This window comes from Ambystoma mexicanum, chromosome 3q (genome assembly GCF_040938575.1).
Source record: "Ambystoma mexicanum isolate Mex_15411 chromosome 3q, UKY_AmexF1_1, whole genome shotgun sequence".
Classification (NCBI taxonomy): Eukaryota; Metazoa; Chordata; class Amphibia; order Caudata; family Ambystomatidae; genus Ambystoma; species Ambystoma mexicanum.
In genome coordinates, this window is record NC_090926.1 from 657,968,339 (window position 1) to 657,986,729 (window position 18,391).

General features: G+C 49.2%; 1 protein-coding gene across 3 annotated transcripts in view; it reads left to right on the plus strand.

Annotated features, from left to right (window-relative positions):
* The first annotated feature begins 225 nt into the window (after positions 1 to 225).
* Positions 226 to 18,391, plus strand: part of LOC138581901 (uncharacterized) — a 178,609-nt gene continuing 160,443 nt past the window's right edge. For all 3 annotated transcript variants that reach the window (XR_011304856.1, XR_011304855.1, XM_069652857.1), the window contains exon 1: positions 226 to 487. Coding sequence is in view for 1 of the 3 variants with exons in the window: in XM_069652857.1 (XP_069508958.1) it covers positions 366 to 487 (122 nt within the window). In the remaining 2 variants the exon portion in view is untranslated. The remainder of the gene's footprint in view (positions 488 to 18,391) is intronic.

The following is an 18,391-nucleotide window of genomic DNA, read 5'->3' on the forward strand; positions in this document are numbered from 1 at the left end:
CCACAGATTGGCTGACAAGCAGCTTTTTCTGTGAGCTGTTCCAGGGGGTCTCTAGTAACTCTACCCCGCTCACTTGTAAGTATACATCTCGCGTTTGAAGTCCTAGGGGTCGTCCTGTGATTGGCTCAGCAAACACACAATTTGACTGTACCTTGGCATGCCTGCTGATTTAACGTTGGTGGCAGTGCTGACTAGACTAAAACAGCATTGTACTAATGAGGCAAAGCAGCGGGCGGATTTGCAACCCGTCGTCAATAAACTTCTGTGGTCCTTTTATGCCAGGACCAGGGCATTTAATGAGATTTTCAACACAGTAATAAAACTAGGGCGCAACTCAACAAACACACCTGCACTGTTTTCAGAAAATGAACACAGTCATCAAAAAGATCGTGGAACTATGGGACGGACGGACGGACGCGGACGGACGGATCAGTGGATGGGCATTGATTGTGTGGATGGAAAAGGGATTTGGCTGTTCCTGCCTGGGGTAAGTCTCCTTTTGACCTGCAACACATCGCAACAATGTATTTATTTAAATGCAGGGCTTTTAAGAGCCCGTGTGTGTGTCCTCCTCGCTCCCAGCGCTGCTCGCTTCCTAGCTTGCCTTTTTTCCCCTCCCCTTATCCTGCCCTCCACCATCCGATTGGCCTGTTGAGGCCCAGTGTGTTGCTAAGCGAGGATCTCTAGCACTCTGCGTTGCCCCGGAGTGTTATTTGCCTACTCCTGCCTAGGGTTAGTCTGCTTTGGACCTGCGACACATCACATATATGTTTTTATTTAATGGCAGGGCCTTTAAGAGCCTGTATGCATACTCTGTCCCCTTCCCCGCTCCCAGCGCTGCCCGCTTCCTATACTGCCTTTCTTCCCTCCCTTTATCACGCCCTCCACCATCCGATTGGCCTGTTGAGGTCCTGTGTTTTGCTGATCGAGACTCACTAGCCCTCTGCGTTGCCCCGGGGTGTCATTTACGTTCTCATGCATGGGGTAAGTCTCTTTTGGGCCTACGACACATTGCATCCATGTTTTTATTTAACTGCAGGTCTGTAAGAGCCTGTAAGATCTTCTGTCCCCCTCCCCGCTCCCAGTGCTGCCCGCTTCCTAGTCTGCCTTTATTCCCTCCCCTTATCCCACCCTCCACCATCTGATTGGCCTGTTGAGGCACAGTGTTTTGCTGAGCAAGGGTCTCTAGCCCTGTGCCCTGCCCCAGAGTGTCATTTGCCTGCTCCTGCCTTGGGCAAGTCTCCTTTGGACCTGCAACACATCACATTCATGTTTTATTATTTATTGCAGGTCTTTAAGAGCCTGCATGCTCCTCTGTTCCCATGCCCGCTCCCAGTCCTGCCCGCTTCCTAGTCTGGCTTTCTTCCCTCCCTTTATCCTGCTCCCAACCCTCCAAATGGCCTGTGACTGCCCTTAGGACCTTCTAACAGGGCAGCCTGTGCCTGTGAAGCCCTCGGCTAAAGGCCCCAAGGCAAAGGTTAGCTCCTGAAGAAGCAGCTCCACTCCATGTTTGCCCGTGATGGCCTGTGAATCCTGCCACCATCAACTAGCAGCGACTGATTAGGTAATTGTGGTTTTGGTGGGGAGTACAGCAATTATGGTATTCCAGTAAAGCCCTACCACTCATATTATCCTACATAACATTGTACGTAGCATTTTCTCTCACTGCTCAGGTGTCCCAATCTTGAGTGTCTCTGCATGTACTGTTGATTCTCAAATTAGGATCATGTACTGTTGATTGTCAAATGAAAGCATTTCTCCAAATGCCCATATGTCTCAGATCTAGATGGTTCACCATTCACTTCTCTACCTCATGTTTCAGGCTTCTTTCCATCCAATGCTGTATCTCTAACATAGGCTTTCCTCTCTCTGCTCAATTGTGTTTAATCTGGGTTGTATGCCATTTACTGCTTTGTCTCATATTTGGGTGCACCTCCAGTTACTGCTTTGTCTCGGACTTGGGCGTTTCCCCCACTGCTCTTGTGCCTCGCGTCTGGGTGGTTCTCAATTTTCTGCTGTGCCGCAGACTTAGGCATTGTCTCCCACTGCTCATGTTCTCAAATCTAGGGAGTTCTCAGTTTGTGAGACCAAACAATCAATTGAACCTAAGAAAGCGACATCGAAGATGAACTCCATCTGAGTTAAAGGTATGTATCAGTCGCACCACGTATGTGGACACATGCCGCAGGCAGCTCCCATCCATTCACTATAGAATGCTCTGGCTATGACAAATCTGGTCTAGCTGCATGCAAAGCCATCCGCACTAAAACCCCTGACATGCCTCAATACTCTGCCATTAGTATGCTTCCTCAACCACAACAGCCCTGCCCCCATGCCTGACCTCTGTGTTGCTTACTGGAGACTAGACAGCCAATCTAAGTACTAATACTGGCAGAAGGCATACACACACTCATCTTAAAATACATTCTTAGAACTTCCCATACCTGGACTTCGGTGCCTGAGGATGCTCCAACCACAAAGCGCATTGAGGCCATACAAATGGGGAAATAGAGCTATATAAATGACGACTTCAAAACATACAAATAAAGATCATGCATGCACAGAAACACAATTTGAATGCTGGAGTGGAACTAGGGATGAAGTGAGATGTCGACATTTAGAGTATGCAGAGAAATGGGGAATGTTGGTGTTCATAGCCCTCTATACATTTCTAAATGTTACTGTTAAGTGTCACCACCATAGACATTGAAAACAAGTGAATATTATCTGTCAGATGCCACCCTAAAGCAGGTTAATGTGTGTTGAAATTCGGTTGCCTGAGGGTATGTTTTCATGTAGAAACCTAGATGGAAGTACGACTGTAGCCAAATGTTCCAGGGGGTAATTCATAAAAATCGGCGCACAAGTGGCACACGCGGCTGGCGCACAGAGTGCGCGTGCGCCAAAACCCATTTAGGCGCACAGCGTATTCATGGATTTCAACATCCATAAGCAGCCGCGGTGAAGAGTGGCGCAGCGACCCGGCAGCAGCGCCAGTTACGCCCCCAACCCCGCCCCGTGCACCAAAAACATTGCACAAATCCAGTACATGGTACAAAGGCCAGTAGACCAGCATACAGCCCCCAACCACGAAACCGCGTGTAAAACTCCCCGCGCACCCCTCGGAATACACGTACTCTGCTCGTGCCAGTGAAAAGTTGTGTAAAACTCCCCACGCACCCCTTGGAATACACGTACCCCGCTCGCACCAGCGAAAATGCATGTAAAACTCCCTGCGCACCCCTCGGAAAACACGTACCCCGCTCGCGCCAGTGAAAATGCATTTAAAACTCCTCGCGCACGCCCCAGAATACACGTACCCCGCTCACGCCAGGCCCATTACATGTAAAACTCCCTGCGCACCCCTCGGAAAACACGTGCCCCGCTCGCGCCAGTGAAAATGCATTTAAAACTCCTCGCGCATGCCCCAGAATACACGTACCCCGCTCACGCCAGGCCTATCGCGTGTTAAACTCCCTGCACTACGGCTCACTTGTTGATGTCCCGGGCCAGGGCATCATCGAACTCCACTTCAACGTCCTGGAGGCGGGCCTGTTCCCTGGCCCGGACGTCTCACAGGGATGAATCCATGTCCACCTCCAACTCCCTGCGAATTTTCTCGAGGTGCTCAGCCCGCCTCAATACCCTGCGCATGGAGTTCTCCGCCCTGACCATAGTGAGCCGTGCCTCTTCCGCCCGCCGCTGCTCCGCATCTATTTGCCAGCCCAACCGCTGACACACAGAAGACACTCCCAATCTAGGGTCCTCCTGCCCTCTGGCCGATGCCTGCCCCTCTGAGGTTGATGGCCCTGAGCAATCATCGCTCCCACCTTGAGCCTGCTGCTGCCTTGCATGTGCCCTGCCTGATGATGCCTGTGCGTCCTCCTACTGCTGGGGACCAGTTGTTGTGGTGGCCACCCCTGCTGGTCCTCCGACTCCCGACTGTGGCAGGGATGTGTCCTCCACCAGCCTGGCCTCTGGGTCAGGCGCAGCTCCACACGGTGCCCAGGTGATACCTGGGCAGGAAGATGGCACGGAGGACGACTGGCGCATACGCGGTTCAGTTGAGGAGGGGGTCGGTAGAAGGTCCAGCACACAGAGGAACCCAGCACTGGTGACCTGTCCTAGTAGGTCGACCCGGTCAAATGAGGCATCTGAAATAATGTGCAGAGTCCTCACGAGAACCCTGCACGTCATCCTGGATGCCACGTTGGCGCAATGCCACCTCAGCCAGGAAAGGCTCAACACGGTCCCGGATTGCCATGGCCGCAGGGAGAGGAAGGCCAGTTGTTGTTTGCGCATCCCCTCGCTGAAAATGGGTCTAGATGAAGCCATCCCTGCTGGTGCGGGATGATGCAGTCACAGGATCGGGGACAGGATTACACACAGGCACCTCCGCGGCCGCCTGTGCTGCCTCCTGTCCCTGCCCATTGACTGCACCACTAGCACCAGTGGAATCCCCATCTCCAGACCCCGTATGTGGCCCTTCCATGGCCTCCTCCTCAACCAAACTCTCCACCAACCTGGATGACTCGGTGCCATCTCCCTCCATAGGCTCCTGTGGGGTCTCAGCTGCCCTTTCTGCTGCCGAGGAGTCCACCTCCGAACGCTGCCTCTTCGGCCTATCCTCAGCAGCTGTGGCCAATGACGCGGCACCAAACACCTCACTCCCCGACGAGATGACATCATGGGAGGGGAGCTGGGCCTTGGGCTGCGGCTGGCAGTGGGATCCCTGCCGCTGAGCTCCACAGCACTGTCTCTGCCCTCTGCATCAGTTGACGCTGCCAACAAGGAGAGACAGAACACAGGCATAAGGGCACTGTACAATGGTCTGATACACACATGACAGTTGCACATGAGTGGCAGTGTCAAACTTCACACATGGCATCACAATCTCCAACACACCTATCATTTGAAGCCACACACATGCGCAAATTAACATGAATGTTGCAGCAGGCAGCATCATCCAAACACATACAACAGCATGAGCATCCGAAGGTTAGCCTGACATCACATGCAACACGGGGAGTGCCAAACACATGCACACATGCCACCAGACATACATGCATCTGTACATCTCCACCACCTGTCGCAGTTAAATCATCGGCATCCATGTCACATCTGCCAATCAGCCTCCTACATGTCGGTGTCACATGCGTCCATGGTGTATCACAGTGGCACACATGTCAAATACACACACACGCACATGTACATTGTGCACATACATGAAGGTGGAACCAGCATCCATGTGTCACACCACACCCATGCCACAGAACATACACATAATTTTAAACATGTGTGTACCGACACATGCATTTGGGCACCATGCATTTGAACACATACACCATTGATGTGCCTCACACATGACTGGACTGACATGCGGCAGGCTCATGTCCCTGTACATACACATCCATACATGGGCCTTCCAAGACATATGTCCAATCTGCACATTCCTGCCACACTTCGACATGCACAGCGTCCAATCAGTATGCATGGTCACTTACCGCTCGACTCCGGACGGGTCTGCCTCTGAGGGATCTGGAGGTGGAGCGCTGGGTTCATGCGTTCCAGGACCCTCATCTGGATCTTGGTAAGGCGAACCTGGCAACCTTCTGCATGCTTTGACTTCAAGAGGCGCCGGGCCTTGCTGAGGGTCCTGGACCTGAAGTCCTCCCAGAGCTTCCGGACACGTTGCATGTCGCGGGCTGCCACCCCCTCCACGTTGATGGCAGACACAATGTCCTTCCAGATCCTCTTCCGTCCTTCATTGTCGTCGCGTGAACTTCCAAAGGGGGCATCATAATGCCCCAGGACTTGCTCCAGCAGGATGCCAACTTCATTGGCAGTGAAGCTGGCAGCCCTCTGCCTCTCTGCTGGGGGGGTTGCCACTGGTGCCAGATGGTGTTGTGTCGGACATGGCAACCCCCGAGGCAGGTGTGGGTGGGCAACTGTGTCCTGGGGCTGGGCTGTGGAGCGATGGAATACCAGTCGGGAGTCTTTTGTTCCAGCAGGGGTGGTCACAGCAACTGGACCCCTGCAGATGGCTGACGTGCAGGCACCAAATAGCAGGGCACGTGGCCAGCAGGCAGGCAGGCAGCAGCAGATGCCAGGTGGGAGCGTGCTCGGGGCTCTGTGGGGCAGGAAAATGGCCTACTGGGCAGGAGCGTGTCTTCCATGTGTTGTCGCGTGGCCAGCTTGATATGGAGTGATTTGGCACATGAAAAAACTGCACATCAGCGTGTAATTTGAAGAAAGGCCCTTAGCGAGTAAGCGCGTCTGTGAGGTGACACACGCGGGCGTTCCCCTGGCACGGGTTGAAGATCCCACGTGGGTTTCCATCACTCTGTACGTGCTTTTCGTGGGAAGCGGTGCGTGTGTTTTCCAGGCGTTGGGGTTCACAAGCGATTACTTCACAGCAGGTGGGTGTTGGCTATGCATTTTTCTTCTACACGCAAGGCAGACGGTGAGTCGCACACGCTATTTTTCCCACTGCGGGTGTCCATGTTTGTCGCATACCCCTTTTTTTACGGGCATACTAACCTGCGTGTTGATTGCATATGTATTTTTTGGGCTCCTGGCTGCCACAGCGTACTGCGTGTGTTTTTTTACACACCTGTGCACAACAGGGGCCGCTTATCTCTTTTTCTTGCTTTTCTGGGATGCCTGTGCGGTGCATGACACGTCATTTCTCCTAGGGGGCCACAGAATGGGACATTAATCGTAGCTGTATATACGTGTTTTTTGTTTGCGCATACTTTTGTAAGGCGCAGGGACGCTACCGCCTGCCTTTGTGTGGCAGACGTGTTTAGGCCTGTGCGTGTCTTTGGCCGGGCGTGGGTTTCCCGTATTCGATTCCATGAATACGTGTGGTTCGCGTGCGTGTGGGCATTCCGTGTACTTCCCAGCAGTACATTCCCAGTTGCGCCCTTATTTTTGACGGGTTGTTCCCCATTCCGCGCATTACGCCCATGTTCCGCCCCCTTTTTGGTGTGTGCGCTAACGTTGTGCGCTTTCACTGTGTGCCTTGCGCACAGCGTTCTGGATGTTGCAATGACATGTGCGCCTGTGTGCGCCAGGCACGGATTTGGCGCACTACCCGGAGGAAACACGCGCAGGGCCTTCCATGAATCGCACACGCTTGCTTTTTCACGCTTGCACCGGCATGCGGCAAGATTTTCGGCGCACATTTGTTCCATGAATCGGCCCCCTAATTGGAGGATAATTTAAACAGGTGATTATAACAGTAAGATTCCATTGTTTAGTACTGGCATGCCTGCTACTGTACACCTTATATGCAATCAATATTGCCCATGCAGAATTGGTGTTCATCTTCTCTCCTTAGAATACAAGGAATGCTCAACCTTTCTCATCACAAGCCCTTCTGGTCAGTCTTTAATGAAACAAGAGAGAAAGAGAATAGAGCTGGGTGCAGAGTATTTAGGGTTCCACTGAGCCAGAGCCAGCAAAATGTCTATATCTGACAGCCTGTGTTACATCTTCCATAACACGGGCTCAGGGGGTTCTTCAAAGCAATTCCCTTTCTGTAGAACTGTGTGCTTCGCACTTTCAGAAATTGTATAGGTCCCTAGATTGCAGTTGGCCTAATATTAGTATGGATATAAATTGGGCCTTGGACTTTGATGTGTTGATTTTTGAGCAGCATATTAGGAACATTTCTGGGTCTAGAGCCGTTGGCCCCAATGGACTGTTCAATTACATCTGTAAGAGTGACCTCATATTGTGGGCCAATGTTTTGTTTTTGTTATTCACTGGCATTTTGGCCACAAGGTGGACTCCGACCTCATGGAAACTATCTGTTATCATTTCAATTTGCAAGGACGACGATCGTTCTTTGCCTGTAAATTACAGGCTGATCGCCCTCCTTAATGCTGACAGCAAGATGTTTACCTCGGTTGTTTTGAAGGCTTTGGACGAGTGAGCTGTGTCGGTGGGCCATCTGGGCTTCACTCAGACTGGTTTATGAAGAGGGATGGGAACCTGCTGAAAGGATTTATTATGTGCTGCCTCTAGGAGAATGCCTGGTGCAAAGATGCTCCCCCTTTGTATTTGCACTGATTGATTTCAGCCCAGCATTTGATACTGTGAACTGGAGCCTACTGTGGTGCAAATTGAATACATGGGAGATTTCGGCATCCCTTATACCTATCATCAGTTTCCTACATGAGCATACAAGCCTTCAGGTGAGGCTGAATGGACATGGTGTTTTATCAAAGGGGTTTAGTACCTTCAAGGGACTGCACCAGGGTTTTGTCCTGGCACCGTGTCTAACCTCTACCATTCGGACTTGGGTGATCACTTAGCCTCTGCAGCTTTTGCTTGTCCTTGCATTGGAAGTTTGAAAGAATCATGGTTGGCGTATGCCGACGCTTGCAGACCATACTAGGAGTGATCATCAACATGTTATCGATTCAGTGGTTGCATATACTTCTATAAATGAGCTAGTGATTAGTGAGGCAAAATCCAATGTGATCAGATTTAACAGGAATCAGAATACGCCATATGGATATCCTTGGTCTATTGGGAAGATTACACTAATTCCCTCAAACAATGTGACCTACTTAGGTTTTGAGCCGCATGCAACCTCAAATAAGAGCCCCAAATGCAGGACCACCCAACTTGCGAGTCAAATGCAGAAGATGAATAAGTATTGTAGGTTTACTATTCTCCCATTGCTTGACTCAAGGTAGTTCCTACGATTTCATATGGCTTAGAAATAATCTCCTTGGTAAGAATTTTGACTGGAACTTAATTGAAGGGTGGATCTGAAAGAAGGCTCTCAATCTCCCACCTTCTCTCCCTACTGTGGCCTTGAAATTCGAGCTGGGACTGGTGTCACTTAGCGGTTTGTATCATTGGACAGTGCTTTGTTTTTACAGTAAGCTGTTAGTTTCTCCTGCAGCCTCACTTTTTGCAGGATATAATGAGATTATGAATTGTGTGATAAGTCATGTGTCGTAAAGGATTTCAAATCCTTCGCTGACAAGATTCTAGCCAAAATGAATAAGGATAGGGCTGTACTGATTGATTGCTGCTATACAGGAGATTTAAGCCTATTCACTGTACCAGAGTTTTTAAAAAACAGATACAAAGTTAGGATCTATATCGTTGTATCTCTGTAAATTACCAAATGCATATTGGAGGTCTTTGTTTTTACATATTAGAGTCAGGCCCTTATTCACAGAGTGTTTTCCAATTGGATTTTGCCATTAATAAACGATTCTGTGAATTAGACCCTGGCCCTCATTAGGACCCTGGCGGAGAGGGGTTTACGCCAGCGTAATGCATGGCGTACCTCTCCGCCAGACTACGACATTCCGTAGCGCCATGGAGATTTTTACGCCTGCTTTTTGCAGGCGGAAAAATCCATGGCGCTACGGGACTTGTTGTTAATTACGCCACCGTAATTTGCGGTGGCGTAATTAACGCCTTCCCCACTCCCATTATACCCTATGGGGCAAAAATGGGAATGGGGAAGGGTAAATGGGGATTGGGGACTTACCGCCCCGCCAACCTCGGAATGGGGCGGTAAGTCCGCCAACCCCCATGGCGGTATTGGCAGCTCTGCGCCATGGTCCATGGTGCAAATTGCACCATGGACCTCAGCCAGGGTCCTAATGAGGGCCCCTGTCTTTTAGCAACAGCGGAAATACAATCTGTGCGCTCACTTAATAAGGACATTGCTTACATCTGCCCTCTGTGTGAACCATTTGGTGCAATTCAAACTATGAAGCACATATTAATTGACTATGTAGCTGTACAGAATAGCTTTCTTTATCTATTGATTTTCAATGTTTTTGTAAACTACATTTGATCACTTTAAAATGGTAAAATAATCTCATTTGTTTTACTGTTTTTTGGTAATTTAATTGGATTTGAATTAATTTCACTGTTATCCGAATTGTATTACTTTTTGTACTGTATTTTAAAGGTTACCTGGTACAACTATATCATATCATAATAAAAAGAAATGCACGCTACTTATCTGCCCTTCTACATTCTCACCCCCACTAGTCCCAAAGGTATCAGGTAATATTATCCCCACCAATAATATCGCCATATATATGGTCGTGGGGTAAGGGTGTGGCGATATTATTAGTGGGGATAATTTATGGGGTTATTGGGACCGGGGTTGCAGTGGTGTTCCCCGTGCCATTAAAATAATTAAGGGGGTTGCAGGGGTGTGCCCCACAGGTTCCATGGCTTAATATCACCGCAAAAATATGACAATATTTATGTATGGTGATATTTTTGCAGGGATATTAACACATGGAACCGACCCATATCTGTTGTCCTGCCTTCCCACTACCAACAATAAATTGACCATACTTGGCATCTCAGCGTTGGCAGATATAGCACTCATAGCAGCGTGAGTTCATGTTTTTCCTAGGATCTCACGCTTTAATTAAAATGTCAACAGGTGTTTTAGCCACGTCTGCTCTTACGATACTTGACCACACATCGTGTCAGCCATAGTTTGCACACATTTTCGTTTTTTCGCTTAAAGAGCAAAAATAATAATGTTTTACTGAGGTGAGATGGAGAGTACACACACTACTTCATAAAACAACTGGCACATGTAGAAAGCATTGGAGGGACTTGATAGGCAAAACAGGTATGAGTATAGGTTTGGTTTCCTGCAACCTAAATGAAAGACTAGTTGTCGCTGGAGAGTGTGAGGGATACGTAATGCAAATTTTTACAGCCACCTTTCCCATCCAGTGGTCTTCACCGTTCCCCCATCACCATAACCGCCTACATTTGAAAACCAAACCATGAGATTTCTGCTCTCTGCAGTGCACTCCTAACACCGTTCATAAATACAAAACAATAACCCACCTCAGGGTAAAAATATATCTCCATTGGAAAAGCATTACAGACACTCATTCAAAGCCCATATCTGAAGCTCTTATGTTAATGACAATAGTTTCAGCTTTAAACGTAGCACTTTCAGCGCCACCTAATAGCCCAAACTACAAACGTTATATAGTAATACGTATATACACAGTGGGGGTCATTACGAGTTTGGAGGCAGCCATGGTGCTAATAGCATCATGGCTGCCTCCAAACCTGTGTCCGGGTCCGTGGTGCCGGAATGGGGATTTACCGGGACATTCCGACCTTTGCGGACCCAGTAAGTCCCCATTCCGAAAACCATTCCCCATTCCCATTTGAGCCCCCATAGGGCTCAATGGGAATGGGGAAGGAGCTAATAACGGGCCCGCAAATAGCAGGCCCCTTATTAGCTCCTTGGTCCCTTAGCGGGACCCGCTGAGGGACCTCGGAATGCGGCAGTAGGGGGTTAACGGCACCGGCATCCTTACCGGTGCCGTTAACCCCTTACTGCCGCACTCAGAATGAGGCCCAGTCACTCAGACATGCCAAATGAACATTTCTAAGTGGGAAGCAATTTCAACTTAGTTGAAGGATATTTCATTTGTTTCTATCTGGACAAACATACATACTGCTGTTTTGTAATTAATTAAAAACAACCACACACATTTGCACTGTTTAATTATTAGACAATTTGATTAAATATTTGGCACAAAAACAGGACTTCAGTTGGAATCCCAGAAGATAAGACACAGTGAGATAGAAAGGTTTGCTCAGGATCACACACTTTAGTTAAGTGGTAAGCCCTCGATCTAAAACCAGTCGGCAATTTAGGGCCTAGGCTACACATTTTCTGAGTGCCAGTTTGCAGAAATGCGTTAAGGTTTGGCTTTCAAGAATACTCAGTTTTAAAGGGATGACTGGAAAAGTGTGAAAATATATATATTTTCTCTTCACATATATAGATATAGATATATATATATATATATAAATTCAGTGTAAAACCTTTGTTAAAGGGACGTTATGGTTAAGTTGCACTAATAAAAATCTATGTAATTCAGTGAAAAAACATTGTTAAAGGGATGTTATGGTGAAGCTGCACTAATAAAAACCTATAAAATTCAGTGAAAATACTTTGTTAAAGGGACGTCATTATTAGAAGTAAAACCGAAACCCCCCAGAAATTCACCCATTAGGTTAAGGTAAGCAACCATAAATCGCGCCACCACCATGCACTGATAAGACTAACACCCATGACATCAAAGATGATATCACAAATGTCACTGATGATATCACTGATGACATCACATGTATGGCTCCTTCTTTTTTGTTCACTGACATATCTAGGCCAGGTGGTTTTCTTCGCTGAGAGTCAGAAATAGAAAATTCAAAAGGTACTGTATTTGCAGACGTTCCCTTCTCATATGTTCTTAGAGTACTTTCCTTAGGGTTCAGTCACATTTTGAGTTGCCTATAGATAGGGGAAGAAGCAGGTCTGAAACATAACTATAATTTCTGAACATCAAGATAACCATTTAGGTTATGAACAGTTTCTGATGATACTGCTTCTCTTTGGGTTACTTTATTTTCCCTCTATATGCCGCAGATTTGTATGCATTGTGGTCTCTTTATGTTTGGTTTGTAGAAGTACAAGTGTGCAGTAAGTGATGCATCATTAGCTTGTTATTACATGTTGTACAGTATGATATGATATGATATGATATGATATAGCATTTATAACCCGCCTATGCACAAGTGTGTCAAGGCGCGACGAGGCAAGGGAAAGGGAACAGAGGGAATACAGACAACAATCCTACTAGGCCAGGTGCCATTCAGATCGCACAAGTGCATGGGAAGGGGGAAGGGGGAAAGTGTGGCCGGGTAACGGGGGAGGGGAACAGTGCAGTACATGGGTTAATAGAATACATAACAATAAGTAAAGTACGGCCAGCAGGTGGCAAGTGCAAGGGTAAGTGCAGACCTCATGTGTCAAGTGCTGGTAGTGGGATTGTAGGAATACAGAAAAACAGTCCCCAAGTGCAGGGGTTGCCAGGGAGACAGTACAGGTGTGTGACTGGTGGCGGGGGGGACCTGGGCCCGAGATCAGAGGATGGCCAGGTAACCAGTGCAGTTACAGTTTCAGCCAGGAAGTCAGCAGGGGAGAAAAAGCAGAAGCAAAGAGAAAGGTTTTCAGGTGCTTCCGGAACCGGAGATGATTCTCCTCAAGATTCAGGGAGGCAGGGAGACTGTTCTAGAGGGAGGCCCCAGCTGAAGAAAGAGATCTACCACCAACTCGTTGCTTGGAGAAGTGACTGACCCTGAGGGAGTTGGAGGCGGATGAGCGAAGAGCTTGAGAAGGAATATATTTTGGAAGAGAGAGTTGAAGGTATTGAGGCCCTAGTCCCCAGAAGACCTTGTGGACAATACAGAGGGTTTTGAAGTTAATCCTTGCAGCCACTGGGTTCCAGTGCAGAAATTTCAGTCCTGAACAGATACAATGCCTGGGCTTGAGGCCAAGGACAAGTCTTGCAGTCCTGTTCTGGATGAGTTGCAGAGGGCAAAGAGTAGAAGCAGGTAGATTTAGATAGAGGCTGTTGCAATAGTCTAGCCTAGAGAGAACCAGGGCTCGGGAGACAGTGAGCTTCTGGCGGAAGGAGAGGAAAGGAAGAATCCCTCTGAGGAGGTGCAGCTAGTAATGTGACTTCTAAGAGTTGTCAGAGATGTGAGGAGAGAAGGAGAGTGTGGGGTTGAAGATGACCACAAGGTTTTTAGCCTCGCAGGTGGGAGAAGGAAGAGGGCCAAGAGAGGCCAGCCAGAGAGTGACAGAAAAGGAGCGAGCGGGAGTGCCGATGAGGAGAATCTTGGTCTTACTGGCATTAAGGCAGAGATCATTGGAGGCACACCAATCTTGTATGGCGGACGGACAGTCAGAGATGAGAGAGGGACAAGAGGTGGCTGAGGGTAGCCTGAAAATGAGCTGAATGTCATCCGCATAGAACTGGAAGTTGGGGAAGAGCGCAGCAATGCAGTGGGAAAGAAGTGCCAGGTATTGCTTAAACAGCCGGGGAGAGAGGTTAGACCCCTAGGGAACACCACAGGTAGAGATAGAGATGGATGAGAGGAAGGACCCAAGTTGAACCTGGGACGGTGGATCAGAGAGGAAAGAGGTCAGCCACACCAGGGACTGACCAGTGATCCCCTGGGTTATCATGGAGACAGTTGAGCCGGATGGCATGGTTGACCATGTCAAAGGCAGCAGAGAGATCAAGTAAGATGAGGACACATGGGGTGTTGGAGTCAAGGTTGGAGAGCAGGTCTTCACAGATGTTCAGGAGAGCAGTTTCCATGCTTCTGGCAGCTCTGGAGCCAGACTGATGGTCATGGAGACAACCAACAGATTCAGTGTGAAGATTGAGCTGGGATATGGCCAGCTTTTCCCAGAGTTTGCCCAGGAAAGGACTGATGGAGATTAGGCAATAGTTAGCTGGGCAGGACAGATCGGCAGAGGGTTTCATAAGAAGAGGGTGCAAAAGGGAGTGCTTCAAGGGGGAGGGGAAGACTCCAGTGGTGAAGGAATGGTTGCAGAAGTCGGCCAGGGCAGGAGGCAGGGAGTCAATGTGGTCCTTGATGGAACGGGATGAACCTGTTTTGAGGAGACTTTCATAGATCAGACTTGTCTAGAAACCTCATCGGGTGAGAACAGAGGAAAGGCAGAGAAGGAGGGAGGAGAGGTGGCTGAAGAAGGGCCAGAGGAAAAGCAGAGAGTGGAGGGAGGAAGGAGAGAGAAGGAGAGAGAGGACAGGATGTCCTGAGTTTTAGAGATGAAATGAGAAGCCAGTGCTGTGTAGAAGGGACAGGAGAGGTAGAGACTGCAGCAGGATAGGTCAGTTCCGTGCAGATTTTAAAGAGTTCAGCCGAGTTTTTAGATGCCGCAGAGATGCAGGCTTGGATGAGAGCTCTCTTCTTGGTGAGGACAGAGTGCCAGTATTGCCTTTGGAGCAAGTGGTAGGCCAGTTTGGCAGAAGATGTGCATGAAGCAAGCCATTTCCTCTCAGCCACTTTGCACTTGCGTTTAAGGATGACAAGGTCTGAGTCATACCAGGAGCTTAACTTGACTTTAGGCTTCAGGCGGATCCTTATGACAGTGCAAGAACATTGAGAGTATTGGATATAGCAGAGTGGAGAATGGAAAGGGTTGTGCCAGGGTGTGAATCAGCCAAAGGGGCAGGGGGATGAGAAAGTGGCGGCGAAGCCTCAACTGACACGCGCTTCATGGGTCGGATGACCGAGAAGGTGGGTAGCAGTGATGGAGTTGGCTTGGCCTGAGGGATAGAGAGGGTAAACTGGGAAGTAAGGAGAAAGTGATCACTCCAGGAGAGAGGGGTGGTGAGAGGGACGGGGAGGGGAAGGTCTGAGGAGATCAGAACATCCAGAGTGTGCCCTGCAGAATGAGTCGGGACAGAGGGGAGAATAGAGAGTGAGAGAGCATGGTAAAGGTCGCGAAAGAGTCCAGAGGAAGCACAGGAAGCATCCAGGTGGATTTTGAAGTCGCCAAGAAGGAGGAGTTGAATGGTTGAGACCAGGAGTGAAGAGGAGAGGTCTGCCCACTCAGAGAGGAAGGAGGAGATCTGACCAGGTGGTCGATAGATAGTAACCACAGTAAGGGAATGGCTAGGAGAGAGAGGAAGCCTGCAGACGAGGCATTCAAAAGAGGAGTAGGCCTGCGTAGGAATGACAGATGCAGGAATCCACTTGGGGAAGATCAGGGCTATACCGCCTCCAGAACCGTTGGACCTGGGCGCAGAGAGGATCTTGTAGCCATCAGGGAGGAGAGTGTCAAAGCTTGTGACAGAGCTGGCCGTGAACCATGTCTCGGTGAGACCGAGGTCAGGTTCCTCCAGAAGGCGGCAGATGTCGGAGGAGTGTTTGACAGCTGAGCAAGAGTTAAGAGTGGCAATATGGAGAAGCTTGTTGAGTTTGAAAGACTTCCGGGGAGGAGTATAAAGCAGAGGTGTAGAAGGAGAGGGAAGGAGGAAGAAGCAGGGAGAGTGAGGAAGCCGTGGAGGGAGGAGAGGAGACAGCAAAAGAAAGGAAACTGATGAGGCGCAGGGATCGTCTGTCTATGGGGAGAAGCTTGGCTTGAGGGCCTTGGACCAAGATGGTACCATTCACTTATACATTAATGATGACCTTAGAGGAGTGAAAGGAGGGTAGGAGGGCCTCCCACCGTGTGCCACCATTAATGGGAGAGGAGGAGAAGGGAGAGAGCACAGAGACCACATGTAGGGTCCATAGGTCTGGCGAGTGAACAACAGGATGTTGGTGAAAGTTTTCCTGGAGGAGGCACTGGTATAGGTGTCAGCGATAGGGAGGTGTGGGTTGGAGACCAGGATCCCCTTTTTGAACTTCTTTCTATCAGATTTAGTGAGGAGAGCACGATAGTCGATAGAAAAGCAGTTTGAGGAAATAGGAGAGTCAGAAAGAACCATAGAATAGTTATGGAGAGGGGAGAAGAGGAAGGGAGAGGGAAGGGGAGAACACTAAGGAAGGACACAGGGCAGGGTGCAAGCAGACAAGACGAGAGAGGCGAGACAAGTTGAACAACAAGACGACCGACACTCCGATTTGAAAGACTATCACAATGTAATTCTAAGAAAAACAGGAGAAAAACACATCTAAGTTTGAGAGTCCTGAATAGAGGGGAAAAAAGCCTAGGTTTCACAGTGCAAATTTTAAACACTTTCACAATGCAATTTTAAAAAACAGGAGAAAAGACACCTAAGTTTGAGAGTCCTGAATAGCGGGGAAAAGGCCTAGGTTTCACAATGCACATTTGAAACACTTTCACAATGCAATTTTAAAAACAGGAGAAAACACGCCTAAGTTTGAGAGTCCTGAATAGAGGGGAAAAAGGCCTAGGTTTCACAATGCAAATTGTATACACTTTCACAATGCAATTTTAAAAACTGGAGAAAAAACACCTAAGTTTGAGAGTCTGCTAGGTGGACAGGGGTAAGCGGGGTAGCGTGCGGGTCAACCCAGTTATATGGCTGGCAACTGGCTTCCCCTGCGGACACCTGCAGCCACAACCAGGAGCCGTCTCTGAGGGAGCTACACTTTGCCTAGGGGGCCCTTAGCCGCAGGGGCTGCTGGGCTGAGGGCTGCTCTGGGGGGGATCAGTAAGAAGAGCAATAATACAATCAGGGGAGGAAGGGCGGGTCAGGAGGCGGGAGCAGGGTGGGAAGGAGGAAAATGAGAACCAAGGGGTCGGGACAGCAAGGGAGCCCACAAGGGCTCAAGGGCTCAACCAGGCACCAGAGATTAAAATAAATATGGACCCATCAGGGTCACAGCTCACTTTGTTGGCGTCTGGAACAAGTGGCGACCGTGAGGGCTGCCGATGGCTAGGATGAGCCAAGATGTGATATTCAGCCAATGGGGGGAGGAAGGGTGGGTCTGGAGGTGGGAGGAGGGTGGGAAAGGGGGAAAACCAGAAACAAGGGGTCAGGGCAGCAAGGGAGCCCACAAGGGCTGGGGTGCTCAACCAGGCACCAGAGATTAAAATAAATATGGACCCAAGATTGTCACAGCTCACCTCGTTGGTGTCTGAAACAAGTGGTGACTGCACGGGCTGCCGAGGGCTAGGATGAGCTCAGAAGTGATATTCAGCCAATTGGGGGAGGAAGGGCAGGTCGGGAGGTGGGAGGAGGGTGGGAAAGGGGGAAAACCAGAACCAAGGTGTTGGGGCAGCAAAGGATCCCGAGAGGGCAGGGGGGCTCAACCAGGCATCAGAGATTAAAATAAATATGACCCACGAGGGTCACAGCTCACCTCGCTGGCGTCTGGAACAAGTGGCGACCGTGAAAGCTGCCGATGGCTAGGCTGAGCCAAGATGTGATATTCAGCCAATCGGGGGAGGAAGGGCGGGTTGGGAGGTGGGAGGAGGCTGGGGAAGGGGGAAAACCAGAACCAAGGGGTCTGGGCAGCAAGGGAGCCCGAAAGGGCTGGGGTGCTCAACCAGGCACCAGAGATTAAAATAAATATGGACCCAGGATTGTCACAGCTCACCTTGTTAGTGCCTGGAACAAGTAGAGACCGTGAGTGCTGCCGATGGCTAGGATGAGCCCAGATGTGAAATTTAGCCAATCGGGGGAGGAAGGGCGGGTCGGGAGGTCGGAGGAGGGTCGGAGAAAGTCTGATACAGAAGCATTCACCATTTTCCTATCCAGGATTACAACATTATAAATATTACACCTCTATGGTGCATGCTGCAGTCAATGCCTATGTTTCTGTATGAGTAGGTTGCTGTACTAGAAATAACACTGCAATGGAATATTGTTTATATCAGTGCATTCTTTAGTGCAGTACGTAGTTCAAAATATGACTCACAATCACCCCCAAACTTTTTTTCCAACATCATGGCACTCACAACCCCTTGTAGGGACTTTTCATGAAAAGTAACTGTACATGTGATGTCATTAATGATGTCATCAGTGACATTTGTGATGTGATCATTGATGTCATGGGTGTTAGTCTTAGC